General features: G+C 38.8%; 2 protein-coding genes across 3 annotated transcripts; both read right to left on the bottom strand.

Annotated features, from left to right (window-relative positions):
- Positions 1-590: 590 nt before the first annotated feature.
- Positions 591-2,773, bottom strand: LOC134009790 (claudin domain-containing protein 1-like). Its single transcript, XM_062449483.1, has 4 exons — positions 1,956-2,773; positions 1,731-1,838; positions 1,195-1,332; positions 591-905 (listed from the first exon to the last, which is right to left on the bottom strand). Exons 1-4 carry the CDS (start codon positions 2,245-2,247, stop codon positions 685-687), a joined length of 759 nt encoding a protein of 252 aa, XP_062305467.1. The 5' UTR covers positions 2,248-2,773; the 3' UTR covers positions 591-684.
- Positions 2,774-4,953: 2,180 nt separating this feature from the next.
- LOC134009838 (mucin-5AC-like) lies at positions 4,954-8,589 on the bottom strand. Of its 2 annotated transcripts, none has more exons than XM_062449560.1 (4): positions 6,638-8,589; positions 6,306-6,478; positions 6,009-6,170; positions 4,954-5,846 (listed from the first exon to the last, which is right to left on the bottom strand). In XM_062449560.1, exon 1 carries the CDS (start codon positions 8,543-8,545, stop codon positions 6,779-6,781), a length of 1,767 nt encoding a protein of 588 aa, XP_062305544.1. In that variant the 5' UTR covers positions 8,546-8,589; the 3' UTR covers positions 4,954-5,846; positions 6,009-6,170; positions 6,306-6,478; positions 6,638-6,778. The 2 variants fall into 2 exon arrangements, with proteins under 2 accessions (XP_062305544.1, XP_062305545.1); XM_062449561.1 differs by having other exon boundaries at positions 6,102-6,170.
- Between the last annotated feature and the right edge of the window lie 4,832 nt (positions 8,590-13,421).

Raw genomic sequence — 13,421 nt, 5'->3', positions numbered from 1 at the left:
TTTAAAAATTTAAAAAAGAATATTCTTGAAAATAGAAAACAATTATCTTGTTATTCCAAGCAAACATTTAGGACTTAAATTAATAAACTCTCTAAAGATAATCAGCGTAACATATTTTTACTTTAATATTTGAACTCCTCTTCTCTCTTAGTTAGATCACTTGTCTCTGTAGATAGTAAGATTGTAACTTACTGTGCTCTTGTGCTCCCACCTGGTAAGTATAATAAAATAAGACTTTAATAAGTTTTATCACAATTACAAATATTTGTCCATAACAAGGTTATGGAGCAAACAAAGTAAGAAAGCGCTACACTAAAAAACGTAGGAAGCAGATCTCTGTACTATGTTAGCTGTTATTGTATATGTAGGATCAAATGTGTCTGTGAATACTACTTGTAGCAGTTGGTATGTAAACAATCATATGCTATTAGGTCCAACAGGCTACATTTGCCTCTGGGTCACTTCAAGGTCCAATTACAAACCAATCTCTTCCCCCTAGCATTTGACATTCATCAAATAAAGAATAACTGAACAAACCCAACCTTGATTACCAACTAGTACTATAGAGAGCTTTTTCACCACGTTTAGAGTCAATTATTTAAGATATTGGGTGCAGAGTTTGGTTCAGAATCAGACATTCATGGTCAAATTGCTGAACGATTCTCTGGGGTGTGACTGGGCTTCTTAAGCCACCCTGTAAGCTGTCATGCGGTAGTAGTTCTGGCTGTGGCTGCGTGCGGCCCACACCAGCAGTGCTGCTGCCATCATGTGCAGTGGTGAGGAGATGAGAGCCAGGTAAAGGGACCAGCCCAGAGCTCCATCCACCTTGTCGGGGAGCACTGACACCCTGTGAAGGAGGTCCATGCCAGCCAGGTAGCAGCATACTGTGGCTAGTGTACAAAGCCCTGCCGGAAGAGAGAGTTAGACATATTCGAGTTACTACTTTCTTTCTGTTCTTTGTATTTCTGGTTATTACAATTCCAAGCAATTTTCGTCTTGAATCTCTTTATAATAGTAAAGGAAATAATTTAAACTATATAAACTATCAAGTTATATCGTCAGACAAATAATTAAATTGTCTTCTTAAAGTTAGTTTAGGTAAATTTTTTCAGCTTGTATTTTAGTCACAGAAATAATAAGGATTTAGGCACACATTCAATGTAGAGAAAGATTCAGAAAATGAATGTTACCTACCAGCCAACAGGTGGAGTACTCCTATGCCCAATGTGGGGGCAAGGCTTTGACAGAGGCAGGCACAGAAACCTATCAAGCCAGCCAGCACAACCAGACCAAGGGACACCAGTGGCAGGAGAAACTGACACCTCCATAGGTCTGAAGACATAAACACGTTATTTTGGTGATGGAAAAGTGATAGCAATCTATCTTCATACAGATCTGTAATGTGTCAGAAGTGTGCCTGGTGGGTCTACAGACCATATTCTAGTAATTATTCATGATCACATATGCTTGTAATATGTTGTTCATGTACACTTACATCATGAATGTTTTGTGTGTGTGAATTGTGATAGTGTGAGTCATTATTGTTTGTATTGTTTGCTAGAATACGGTACTGCTGTACAACAAATTGCCCCTTTGAAGACAAAACGTTTTACTCTATACATCACAGGATGCCCCGGGCATATCAAACAAGAGAAGAATAGTAAATCTGGGCAAGGGTATGACCATAATTGTGCACACTTGAATGAATGACTAAATGAATATCGTCTTACAGGTACGCAACATGTCTTCCCCACTGTTGTGATTCCCTGGTTCTTTGTACTTGGGGATGAACTGCTGTGGCAAAGTAAAGCTAACACACTCCATTTCCATCTTCGCATCTGCAACCAGTTGATTTGGACAAAGTGTAATACATACTGTAATACATGACAGTCATGTAAATACATATTGATATACACTCTTGATTTATAATATGTTTGTTTTGTGTGGAATCATACCTGGTTCCTTGTACCAGTGGGTGTGCGCTGGTACCAGCACACACCGCCACCAAAGGCCCATGGTCCCGTTGAGACGAAAAACAGTGTCGCTGTAGGTTTTCTCGTCGAATTCCCCGTCCATAAACTCCTCATGCAGAGAGCGCAGTTCGGAAACGTTAGCCTCCCCGCGCACCGTAGGACTGGTGTACTGGTACCAGTGTTGCGTCCCCACCGCCACTGACAGGTATACAGTGGCCAGTATGCTAAGAACACAGCCGATGACCAACGCCGTGGCGTAACGGTTGTCAACCATTGTTTAACGACTGATGGGACAGTCAAACGGGATTATACTTTACACTGGCAGTCGGTTGTTCGATCGGCTGCCAACGCGCAAAAGAGATAACCCTAGCAGTCTGCAGTCGAGAAATTGTCGCGAATATTGTTTTTTATCCAAATCGCTCCCGCATCTTTTTGTCTTAAATGATATACATTACAAGCCTTTCAATGATTGACACTGACCGCTTTGTTCAATTTTGACACTGTTTTATCAGTAGGCTATTTGTCCCTGTCGGACAGCTTGGACGCGCCATCTGTTCCCTTGTCCCACTTCTTCGGTCAATCACTGTTACAGATGGTGGGTGGCCTGACGCTGCGACAGAGATAGTTTGGCTGGCGTCCAGTACTCGAGCCGAAACACGTAGTCACCTACATATCCTACAGCTGAATAGCACTATCAATTTGCAATTGCATATTTACTCACCCGGCGAATTTGACGTTATATGGACATTGTAAACACTTAAATCCATGTGCTTTCCTTTTCCGGCTGAATGACCTGGCAGGAATGCTGGGTATTATAGTTTTTACCAACATGCCTGATCTTTACTAATCTCTTGTTTTCCATAAAAACCTCTATAATAATCTAGTAAATTAGGTTAGGCAATTGTATCGTCAAACCAGCATCACCTGAGGAAAGAAATTCCTATGACGTTATTCAAATTCAGGCGCATGACATTAATTGCAAATCTGCCCATTCCAGAATTAAGATTACTCGTTCCAATATATTTGACCGAAACAGAAAATAATCTCTAACCATGAAACCGTGTTCTTTATTCACATTTTTCCATTTTACTTGACCCAACACAGCAGAAAAATAACCAACATTTCCAAACATACCACAAGACTTTTAATTGGGGGTAGGCTGTCTAGGGGGTCATTTTATAATGATTTAGAATTACGTTTTTTTTAAACTAAATTAATTAGTAATTGTGATTATTCTATTTCATTTTTAAATGCAATTTTCATGTTTCAATTCAAGAAATATAAAATTTATTTAAAGACAGTTGGAGGCTTATACAGTTTGCTAAATCATAATTGATATGCAAACAACCTGCCTAGTGATGAGTAGGCTACATGTTGTAGCACTATTACTATATTGCTTCAACAGGTGTAAATGCTTTGCGCTGGATTTTTTTTTTTAAATCATTAGTTAGGTTTTTCTCAAATCCAAACGAACTACAAAAAATTATTTTTGTTTTTTATAACTTTTGACTGGTAGTGTAACTGCTGTGAAGTGTAACTGCTGTAATGTAACTGTATTTCGTTCAGTTCAGCTTTATTGTCAGAATCAAAGTCCACTTAGAAAACACAACATCAAAACCCACAGACAAAATCCAACATAACATGTTACAGATAAAAAATAAATACACTTTTATAACTGACAGTTATACCAATGTTTCCACAGAGGTGACTGGCATCATTCGCCACTAAGCCTAGAATTTGACAGCAACATGATAATGGGATTCTGAGAATGATCCAGTCGACAGATACATTTGTAAATTGCAATTCTCAATAGAGCCTCAAAAGTGTTGTCTCTTGCATTACAAAACAAGTTACTTGCAGTAAACCACGGGTTTTTAAAGCAAAATCCACACACACATAGGCAACATGAAGCTTATGAAGGCTCATCTTTTTAAACTTAGCTCACAAAGGGTTAGGAGTATAGTATATAGGGGAGAGCAATATGCTCTAAAGATACTTTTCTTAACATGGTCAGAACACAGTTGTTACCAGCATGTTAGTTTGAGTTTATAATATACTGTACAATGCTGCCTATACTCCCCCAGGGATTTTGTTTTATTACAAACACATCTCACATGCCCTGACAAACAAAAATCTGGAAAGTTTATGTCCTTATCCCCTTTTGTTTTAGTATTCATCTAGCAACATGATTACTAGAACAATTGTACATAATGAGCACATAATGAATAAAACAAAACAATTGCACACAATGGCATACATAGGGTGTTACCAACCATACAGCCAGTTTTGCAGCCTCTTAGCTGGTAAAATAAGTCATCCATGTATGCATTAAACATATGCCGGTCGACTCCATTACCAACGCCAAAAAGATAGGAGACTGTATTACCCAATTTGACCCGTATACTTTACTCTTGGTCTTTTCAAGCCCAAGACGCGGAAAGCAGAAACAAAACTAAACGTAGTAAATTGTATACCACAGGGCTTGAAATACTAGTTTTACAATCAAATTGTTTTCATTTACATTTACATAGTGAAGATTAATGTTGGATGCTGGTGGAATGAGATGTATGAGAGATAAGTTTGAAGACCTGTTGAGAAGGATTTGTCATAACTGTATGCCTTTGTCTGTAAAATCCCAGCAGCTTCTGTTCCTCTATCCTATGATTGGCCATAACTTTCTTACCATGTGAACTGCTGGGGTACCTGTTTGTGATCTCTGAAAAAAACACACACAAAAGCGTAGGTTCATCTTTATGAGTGTGTTCCTCGTCATAACTCATGAAAAACTATTTGTTACTCAACAACTAACTACACATTGGCAAGCACTTGGGGTTTTGACACTTACCTGGCTTGTCTGAGATTGTACGAATCAAGTACAAAATTATGCAGGGTTTAGAAATTTAGAAATATTTAAATATGTGTATGTATCATATTGAAACTATAATCATGAAGAGGATCATATTTATTGATGATGCTTTTATTAACATACATTACATGTTTATAAATGTGTTCTTACTATGTTCTTGGCCCCTGTGGATCACTAAAACTTGTCAATGGCTTACTTCATATCCATTCAGAACTCTAAACACTCATTTCTATAAGCAGTGAACCAGTGACCCATCTGCCTCTTATATGGACTTTGATTTCATAAACTAAATCTTAAGATGCATACAAGGAAATTAAATATGTATTCTGTTATACTATTACAATTCTAGTTAATAGTCACATTTATGAGGCACATGACCAATATACATTCAAACTGTCTAAAGCTGCTATCTTCGATAGAGAATAATCCTTATTGTAGTATAGCAACTTTAAGTGTTGTATTGTGATGCTCGCTTTCCTTGTTTGAAGAATCACACAAGAAATGAAACCAAAAAATCATAACTAGAAAATGATAACTAGGACCTGATTGTTGAGCAGTATTTGTCATGATTGCATATTGGCTGTATTGACAGTTTTTCTTCCATAGTATTAATGGGAATTTTCGAGCCTCCCAAGCCCTGGTTTACCCTCTTCATGCATCGTTGTCATACAGAGACACACACTCAAAACTGTAGGATCATCTCAAGGTAGTAAGGTTAACGAAATGTGTCATCTGCTGATGTTATTATTCATCAACTGATGCATTGTACTATTTACCCATCTACTCAAAATGACAGAATATTTGAGAAACACATCAGCATTCACATACACCATAATTACTTTTTTTGAAGACCCTTCTCCATGACACTGTTTGTAGATTACTATGCATTGTTCAAAAAGTGTAACATCCTGGAGACAATTGTTGTCTTGACACGAGCAATGACAGAAGTACGAAACAGACAGCTGTGAAGAGGTCGCTCTTTCTGCTGCTCGCTGCATTGTTCACAACTGTTTTTGGAGACAAACACAAAAGGTCAGCGTAATGACATTTCCCAATCCTTTAAAAAAAATATTTTGGGTAATATGTGTTCAATAAAGGATAAAGAAGACACTGCTAATACGGTGAAACATCTGTAACAACATGGATAAGTTGTTCCACAGAACTCTTACTTATGGTTGCCAAAGTGATAGATGTCTCAACAGTGGTGGCTGCAGGAGTAGTGTTTGTAGAGGTGGTGGCTGTGGTCACGGTGGTGTCTGCACCTGAGGTGGTAACCATGACAGTTGTAACGATTGGAGTTTCTGTTGTAGAAGTGGTCATATTTGGAGCTCCTGTAAATACAAAGAAGAATTAATACAATTTATTAAATGAGCCATATCTTACTGAAGCATCTTGTATTATTGGTATCTACAGCATTATGTTCTTAGAAGATGCAGTATAATTTTGTGAATGAACTATTCACTTACGAATAACTGTTACAGAGTTGGTATCCAGAGTTAAATTGAATGTAGAGTTTGGATTGGAAACCGCCTCTTTTAGTGTATTCACAATGTCAGTAGTCTGTGGTATAGTTGACGTGTCATTGAACACCAGCTCAATTTCTGCTTTAGTGTTACCCATCCGAGTGATAGTTACCTGTCTGTAAAGGGTCAGAGTTTAAAGATTAAAGTTGAGTTACCATATATAACATACACCAATAGTCATAGAAACTTGGATTTTCAACACAAATAAACCAACTAATTAATAAATGAATACAATTTGTATTGAGTAAAGATGATTTAGCTTAACAGACTTTTACCTGAATGCAACTACAATTGTCCTGACAAATTTAACTCCATATTTTGTTCGGTAAATCACATCAAACTGTAAGAAGTGAGGTAAGAAGAGAACTGTAGTTATCTATGAAATAGAACGATTCATAGTAATGATATAATATACTTCAATGTTTTTCCTTTAATACTGTTATTCTACAATGCCTAGAAAACAACAAAGAACTACTATCACAAAAAATACCAAGTATGGTTGTATTACTTACCTCCGCAACAATTCTGACTGCTAAATCCTTAAATACTGTGCTTTGAGGGTTGGTATAAGCTACTAAAAAGACTTGTTGTATTGTAACTTGTAGACCTACAACTACAGGTGGGGTGGTTATTGTAGTGCTGGTTATTATTGTTGTGGTATTTGCAGTTGATGTGGTTTGTGGTAGGGTGGTATTGTTTGCTTTGGTACTTGAAGTTGCAGTTGGTTGAGAGGTTGTTGTGGATCCTCCAATGATAATTGTGGCAAATTGTCCTGTAGATCCGCCATTGACTGTTGTGATTAGTAATTGTGCAGTTGTAGTGGAATGTTCAGTGACAGTTGGTTGTGCGCTTGTGATGGATCCACCAGTCACACTTGTAGCTGGCTGAGCAGTTGTAGTAGATCCATTTGTGACAGTGGAAGTTAATTGTGAAGTTGTAGTGGATTCACTGGTGACAGTTGTGGTTGGCTTTGCAGTTGAATTGAATCCACTGGTGTCATTTTGAGGTAACTGTGCAGTTGTAGTGGACTGGCCAGTGACTGTTGTTGGTTGTGTAGTTGTAGTGACAGTTGTGAGTGGCAGAGCAGTTATACTAGATTCACTGGTGACAGTTGGGGTTGGTTCCCCTGTTTTTGTGGATCCACTATTGGAAGTCATGATTGGTTGAGTTATTGTTGTGGATCCAACAGAGTACGCCATTGTTGACTGAGCAGTCATTGTGGTTGTGGATCCATTGAAAGCTGTTGTGGTTGTTTGAGCAATTGTAGTCGATCCACCAGAGAAGATTGTGGTCAGTTTAATAGTTGTGGGTTGGTCAGGGACAGTTGTGATTGTTTGTGCAATGGTTGTAGGTCCATTGGTAAAAGTTGTGGCTGTTTGGGTAGTGTTGGTGGATCCAGTGGTAACACTTGTAGTTGGTGGAGCAGTGGCAGTGGACACAATGGCGACAGTTGAGGATGGCTCAGGCATTGTGGATTTGTAAGTGAAAGCTACATTTGGTTCAGCTGTTGTTGTTAATCCCTCAGTCATAGTGGTTGTTGGTTGTGCAGTGGTAAAGGACATACTGAGAGCAGTTGTACTTGGTTGTGCAGTTGCAGCATATCCATCCTTGACAGTTGTGAAACCCTGAGCAGTTGTAGATGATCCACTAATGACTGTTGTGGTTGGTTCACCTATTGTTGTGAATCCCTCAATGATGGTTGTGGTAGGTTGTGCAGTTTTAGTGAATCCACCAGTGACTGTCGAAGTTGGTTCAATTGTTGTGGATTTTTCAGTAGCAGGTGTAGTTTTTGTTGTTGTTGGCCCCTCTGTTACTGTTGTGGTTGGTTGTGCAATTGTGGCTTCACCTTCAGTAACAGTTGTTGTTGGTTCAACTGTTGTAGTGGAAACATTACTGAAAGTTGTGGTTGGCTGAGAAGTTGTAGAGGATCTGCTAGTAACAATTGTGGTTGGTTCACCCGTTGTTATGGATTCAACACTGACAGTTGTGGTTGGTTGTGCAGTTGTAGTGAACCCATCACTGATAGTTTTTGTGGAATCTGCAGTTGTTGAAGGTTCATGTATGACAGTTGTGGTATGTTGTGTAGTTATGGTGGAATTTGCAGTTACAGATGTGGTTGGCTCTGCTGTTGTAGTGATCCCATCACTGATAGTGGAATCCTCAGTTGTTGTAGATTCAACCATGACAGTTGTGGTTTGTTGTGCAGTTGTGGTGGAATCTGCAGTTACAACTGTTGTTTGTTCAAACGTTGTGGATTCATCTATGACAGTTGTGGTTGGTTGTGCGGTTGTGGTGAAATCTGCAGTTGTAATTGTTGTTTGTTCAAATGTTGTGGATTCATCCATGACAGTTGTGGTTGGTTGCGTTGTTTGTTCAAATGTTGTGGATTCATCCATGACACTTGTGGTTGTTTGTGTGGTTGTGATGGAATCTGCAGTTACAACTGTTGTTTGTTCAAACGTTGTGGATTCATCTATGACAGTTGTGGTTGGTTGTGCAGTTGTGGTGGAATCTGCAGTTGTAATTGTTGTTTGTTCAAATGTTGTGGATTCATCCATGACAGTTGTAGTTGGTTGTGCGGTTGTGGTGGAATCTGCAGTTGTAATTGTTGTTTGTTCAAACATTGTGGATTCATCCGTGACACTTGTGGTTGGTTGTGCGGTTGTGGTGGAATCTGCAGTTGTAATTGTTGTTTGTTCAAATCTTGTGGATTCATCCACGACAGTTGTGGTTGGTTGTGTTGTTTGTTCAAATGTTGTGGATTCATCCATGACAGTTGTGGTTGGTTGTGCAGTTGTTGTGGAATCTGCAATTACAACTGTTGTTTGTTCAAACGTTGTGGATTCATCGATGACAGTTGGGATTGGTTGTGTGATTGTGGTGGAATCTGCAGTTGTAATTGTTGTTTGTTCAAACATTGTGGATTCATCCATGACACTTGTGGTTGGTTGTGCGGTTGTGGTGGAATCTGCAGTTGTAATTGTTGTTTGTTCAAATGTTGTGGATTCATCCATGACAGTTGTGGTTGGTTGTGTTGTTTGTTCAAATGTTGTGGATTCATCCATGACAGTTGGGGTTGGTTGTGCAGTTGTTGTGGAATCTGCAATTACAACTGTTGTTTGTTCAAACGTTGTGGATTCATCCATGACAGTTGTGGTTGGTTGTGCGGTTGTGGTGGAATCTGCAGTTGTAATTGTTGTTTGTTCAAATGTTGTGGATTCATCCATGACAGTTGGGGTTGGTTGTGCGGTTGTGGTGGAATCTGCAGTTGTAATTGTTGTTTGTTCAAACATTGTGGATTCATCCATGACACTTGTGGTTGGTTGTGCAGTTGTGGTGGAATCTGCAGTTGTAATTGTTGTTTGTTCAAATGTTGTGGATTCATCCATGACAGTTGTGGTTGGTTGTGCAGTTGTTGTGGAATCTGCAATTACAACTGTTGTTTGTTCAAACGTTGTGGATTCATCGATGACAGTTGGGATTGGTTGTGTGATTGTGGTGGAATCTGCAGTTGTAATTGTTGTTTGTTCAAACATTGTGGATTCATCCATGACACTTGTGGTTGGTTGTGCGGTTGTGGTGGAATCTGCAGTTGTAATTGTTGTTTGTTCAAATGTTGTGGATTCATCCATGACAGTTGTGGTTGGTTGTGTTGTTTGTTCAAATGTTGTGGATTCATCCATGACAGTTGGGGTTGGTTGTGCAGTTGTTGTGGAATCTGCAATTACAACTGTTGTTTGTTCAAACGTTGTGGATTCATCGATGACAGTTGTGGTTGGTTGTGCGGTTGTGGTGGAATCTGCAGTTGTAATTGTTGTTTGTTCAAACATTGTGGATTCATCCATGACACTTGTGGTTGGTTGTGCGGTTGTGGTGGAATCTGCAGTTGTAATTGTTGTTTGTTCAAATGTTGTGGATTCATCCATGACAGTTGTGGTTGGTTGTGTTGTTTGTTCAAACGTTGTGGATTCATCGATGACAGTTGGGAGTGGTTGTGTGATTGTGGTGGAATCTGCAGTTATAATTGTTGTTTGTTCAAACATTGTGGATTCATCCATGACACTTGTGGTTGGTTGTGCGGTTGTGGTGGAATCTGCAGTTGTAATTGTTGTTTGTTCAAATGTTGTGGATTCATCCATGACAGTTGTGGTTGGTTGTGTTGTTTGTTCAAATGTTGTGGATTCATCCATGACAGTTGGGGTTGGTTGTGCAGTTGTTGTGGAATCTGCAATTACAACTGTTGTTTGTTCAAACGTTGTGGATTCATCCATGACAGTTGTGGTTGGTTGTGCGGTTGTGGTGGAATCTGCAGTTGTAATTGTTGTTTGTTCAAATGTTGTGGATTCATCCATGACAGTTGGGGTTGGTTGTGCGGTTGTGGTGGAATCTGCAGTTGTAATTGTTGTTTGTTCAAACATTGTGGATTCATCCATGACACTTGTGGTTGGTTGTGCAGTTGTGGTGGAATCTGCAGTTGTAATTGTTGTTTGTTCAAATGTTGTGGATTCATCCATGACAGTTGTGGTTGGTTGTGCAGTTGTTGTGGAATCTGCAATTACAACTGTTGTTTGTTCAAACGTTGTGGATTCATCGATGACAGTTGGGATTGGTTGTGTGATTGTGGTGGAATCTGCAGTTGTAATTGTTGTTTGTTCAAACATTGTGGATTCATCCATGACACTTGTGGTTGGTTGTGCGGTTGTGGTGGAATCTGCAGTTGTAATTGTTGTTTGTTCAAATGTTGTGGATTCATCCATGACAGTTGTGGTTGGTTGTGTTGTTTGTTCAAATGTTGTGGATTCATCCATGACAGTTGGGGTTGGTTGTGCAGTTGTTGTGGAATCTGCAATTACAACTGTTGTTTGTTCAAACGTTGTGGATTCATCCATGACAGTTGTGGTTGGTTGTGCAGTTGTGGTGGAATCTGCAGTTGTAATTGTTGTTTGTTCAAATGTTGTGGATTCATCCATGACAGTTGGGGTTGGTTGTGCGGTTGTGGTGGAATCTGCAGTTGTAATTGTTGTTTGTTCAAACATTGTGGATTCATCCATGACACTTGTGGTTGGTTGTGCAGTTGTGGTGGAATCTGCAGTTGTAATTGTTGTTTGTTCAAATGTTGTGGATTCATCCATGACAGTTGTGGTTGGTTGTGCAGTTGTTGTGGAATCTGCAATTACAACTGTTGTTTGTTCAAATGTTGTGGATTCATCCATGACAGTTGTGGTTGGTTGTGCGGTTGTGGTGGAATTTGTAATTGTTGTTTGTTCAAATGTTGTGGATTCATCCATGACAGTTGTGGTTGGTTTTGCGGTTGTGGTGGAATTTGTAATTGTTGTTTGTTCAAATGTTGAGGAATCATCCATGACAGTTGTCGTTGGTCGTGCGTTTGTGGTGGAATCTGCAGTTACAACTGTTGTTTTTTCAAACATTGTGGATTTATCCTTGACAGTTGTGGTTGGTTGTGTGGTTGTGGTGGAATCTGCAGTTGTAATTGTTGTTTGTTCAAACATTGTGGATTCATCCAGGACAGTTGTGGTTGGGTGTGCGGTTGTGGTGGAATCTGCAGTTACAGTTGTGGTTGGCTCTGCTGTTTTAGTCATCCCATCACTGATAGCGGAATCTGCAGTTGTTGTAGATTCAACTGTTGTTTGTTCAAATGTGGATTTATCCTTGACAGTAGTGGTTGGTTGTGTGGTTGTGGTGGAATCTGCAGTTATAATTGTTGTTTGTTTAAAAGTTGTGGATTCATCTGTTGTAGAAGTGGTTTGTTGCCGGGTAGTGCTGGAAGTTGTTGAGCCCTCAGTAACACCTGTGCTTGCTTCTGATGTTATATTTTCTTGGGCAGTTGTCCATGATCCACTTTCTTTTTTTGAAAAACATATCAAAAGTATTATAATTCATCTAATCTTGATATATCTCAAATCTATTCAAATCAGTTTGAGCAACTTACCCATTAGGATGACCACTGCCAATACAATTTTCAAGAAACTCATCTTGAACCTTTGATCAAATATCTATGTACAAAAACTGTAATATTCAATAAACAAAAAGAAATCAATCAAATAGTTAATTAAAGCATTCAAATAAAACTACTACACTTTGAATACTATGGTGGACAACTGAAAGTTTTCTGAGAACAGAAATCTTCTCATATATTTTAGGTTATGATACATAGGATCAACTCCTTAACATGTTGCATTCATATTTACATTTAGTCATTTAGCAGACGCTCTTATCCAGAGCGACTTACAGTAAGTACAGGGACATTCCCCCGAGGCAAGTAGGGTGAAGTGCCTTGCCCAAGGACACAACGTCAGTTGGCATGACCGGGAATCGAACTGGCAACCTTCGGATTACTATCCCGATTCCCTCACCGCTCAGCCACCTGACTCCTTCATAGGTTAGAATTCACTTAGGATTGACTTAAAAACATAGTATGACAAAGTATACAAACATATCTGATATAGTATGTCACCTTGCAATGTTTTCACACTAAGTATCACGGTGAGATTAATAATCTCAGTTATGATAGTTTTCATTGTAGCAATTATTCATTCTTTGTTTTTATCACAATTGTTTTCTATACTGAAGCACATCTATTATGCTATTTTCTTTTTAATATGCCTCCTCTGGCGACAGCCAAGGCTGTCGGTTTTAGGTTTTAGGTTTTTGCGTTTTTTGTCCGTTGGAACGCAAAACCTCAGGAACGGATTGAAGGATTTTCTTCAAATTAAGCAGAAACATCCACTTGGACTAAAGGATTAACTGATTATATTTTGGTCATCAATTATAGAAAACTCACAACTTAAAAACAAAAACGACTGACCTTTAAAATGTTTTAATATTATTAATGATATCAGATAAATATATATCATACAAAGTTATGTAATTGGTGTTAATACTACACAAAACAACTGTTTGGTCGTGGCTAAAAGTATTGTCAGTGACACATTTTGTGTTTTGCAAGGCTTGCTGGTTCAGTATTTGTATATTTTTTTCCCACATGTTTCTATGGCATACTGGAAAACAATAATACGCATTTCATGAGTTTTAAAGGCT

The sequence above is a fragment of the Osmerus eperlanus genome, chromosome 23 (genome assembly GCF_963692335.1).
Source record: "Osmerus eperlanus chromosome 23, fOsmEpe2.1, whole genome shotgun sequence".
In the NCBI taxonomy this organism is placed as follows: Eukaryota; Metazoa; Chordata; class Actinopteri; order Osmeriformes; family Osmeridae; genus Osmerus; species Osmerus eperlanus.
Note: the sequence above shows the minus strand (reverse complement) of the source record. Positions and strands in the feature narration are given on the sequence as shown.

Coding starts and splice junctions, on each gene's coding strand:
- LOC134009790 (XM_062449483.1), bottom strand. CDS start 2,247: ATGGTTGACAACCGTTACGCCACGGCGTTGGTCATCGGCTGTGTTCTT. Junction 1,839..1,955: donor CCACTGGTACAAGGAACCAG/GTATGATTCCAC, acceptor AACTGGTTGCAG/ATGCGAAGATGGAAATGGAG. Junction 1,333..1,730: donor GGAAGACATGTTGCGTACCT/GTAAGACGATAT, acceptor TTATGTCTTCAG/ACCTATGGAGGTGTCAGTTT.
- LOC134009838 (XM_062449560.1), bottom strand. CDS start 8,545: ATGGTTGAATCTACAACAACTGAGGATTCCACTATCAGTGATGGGATC.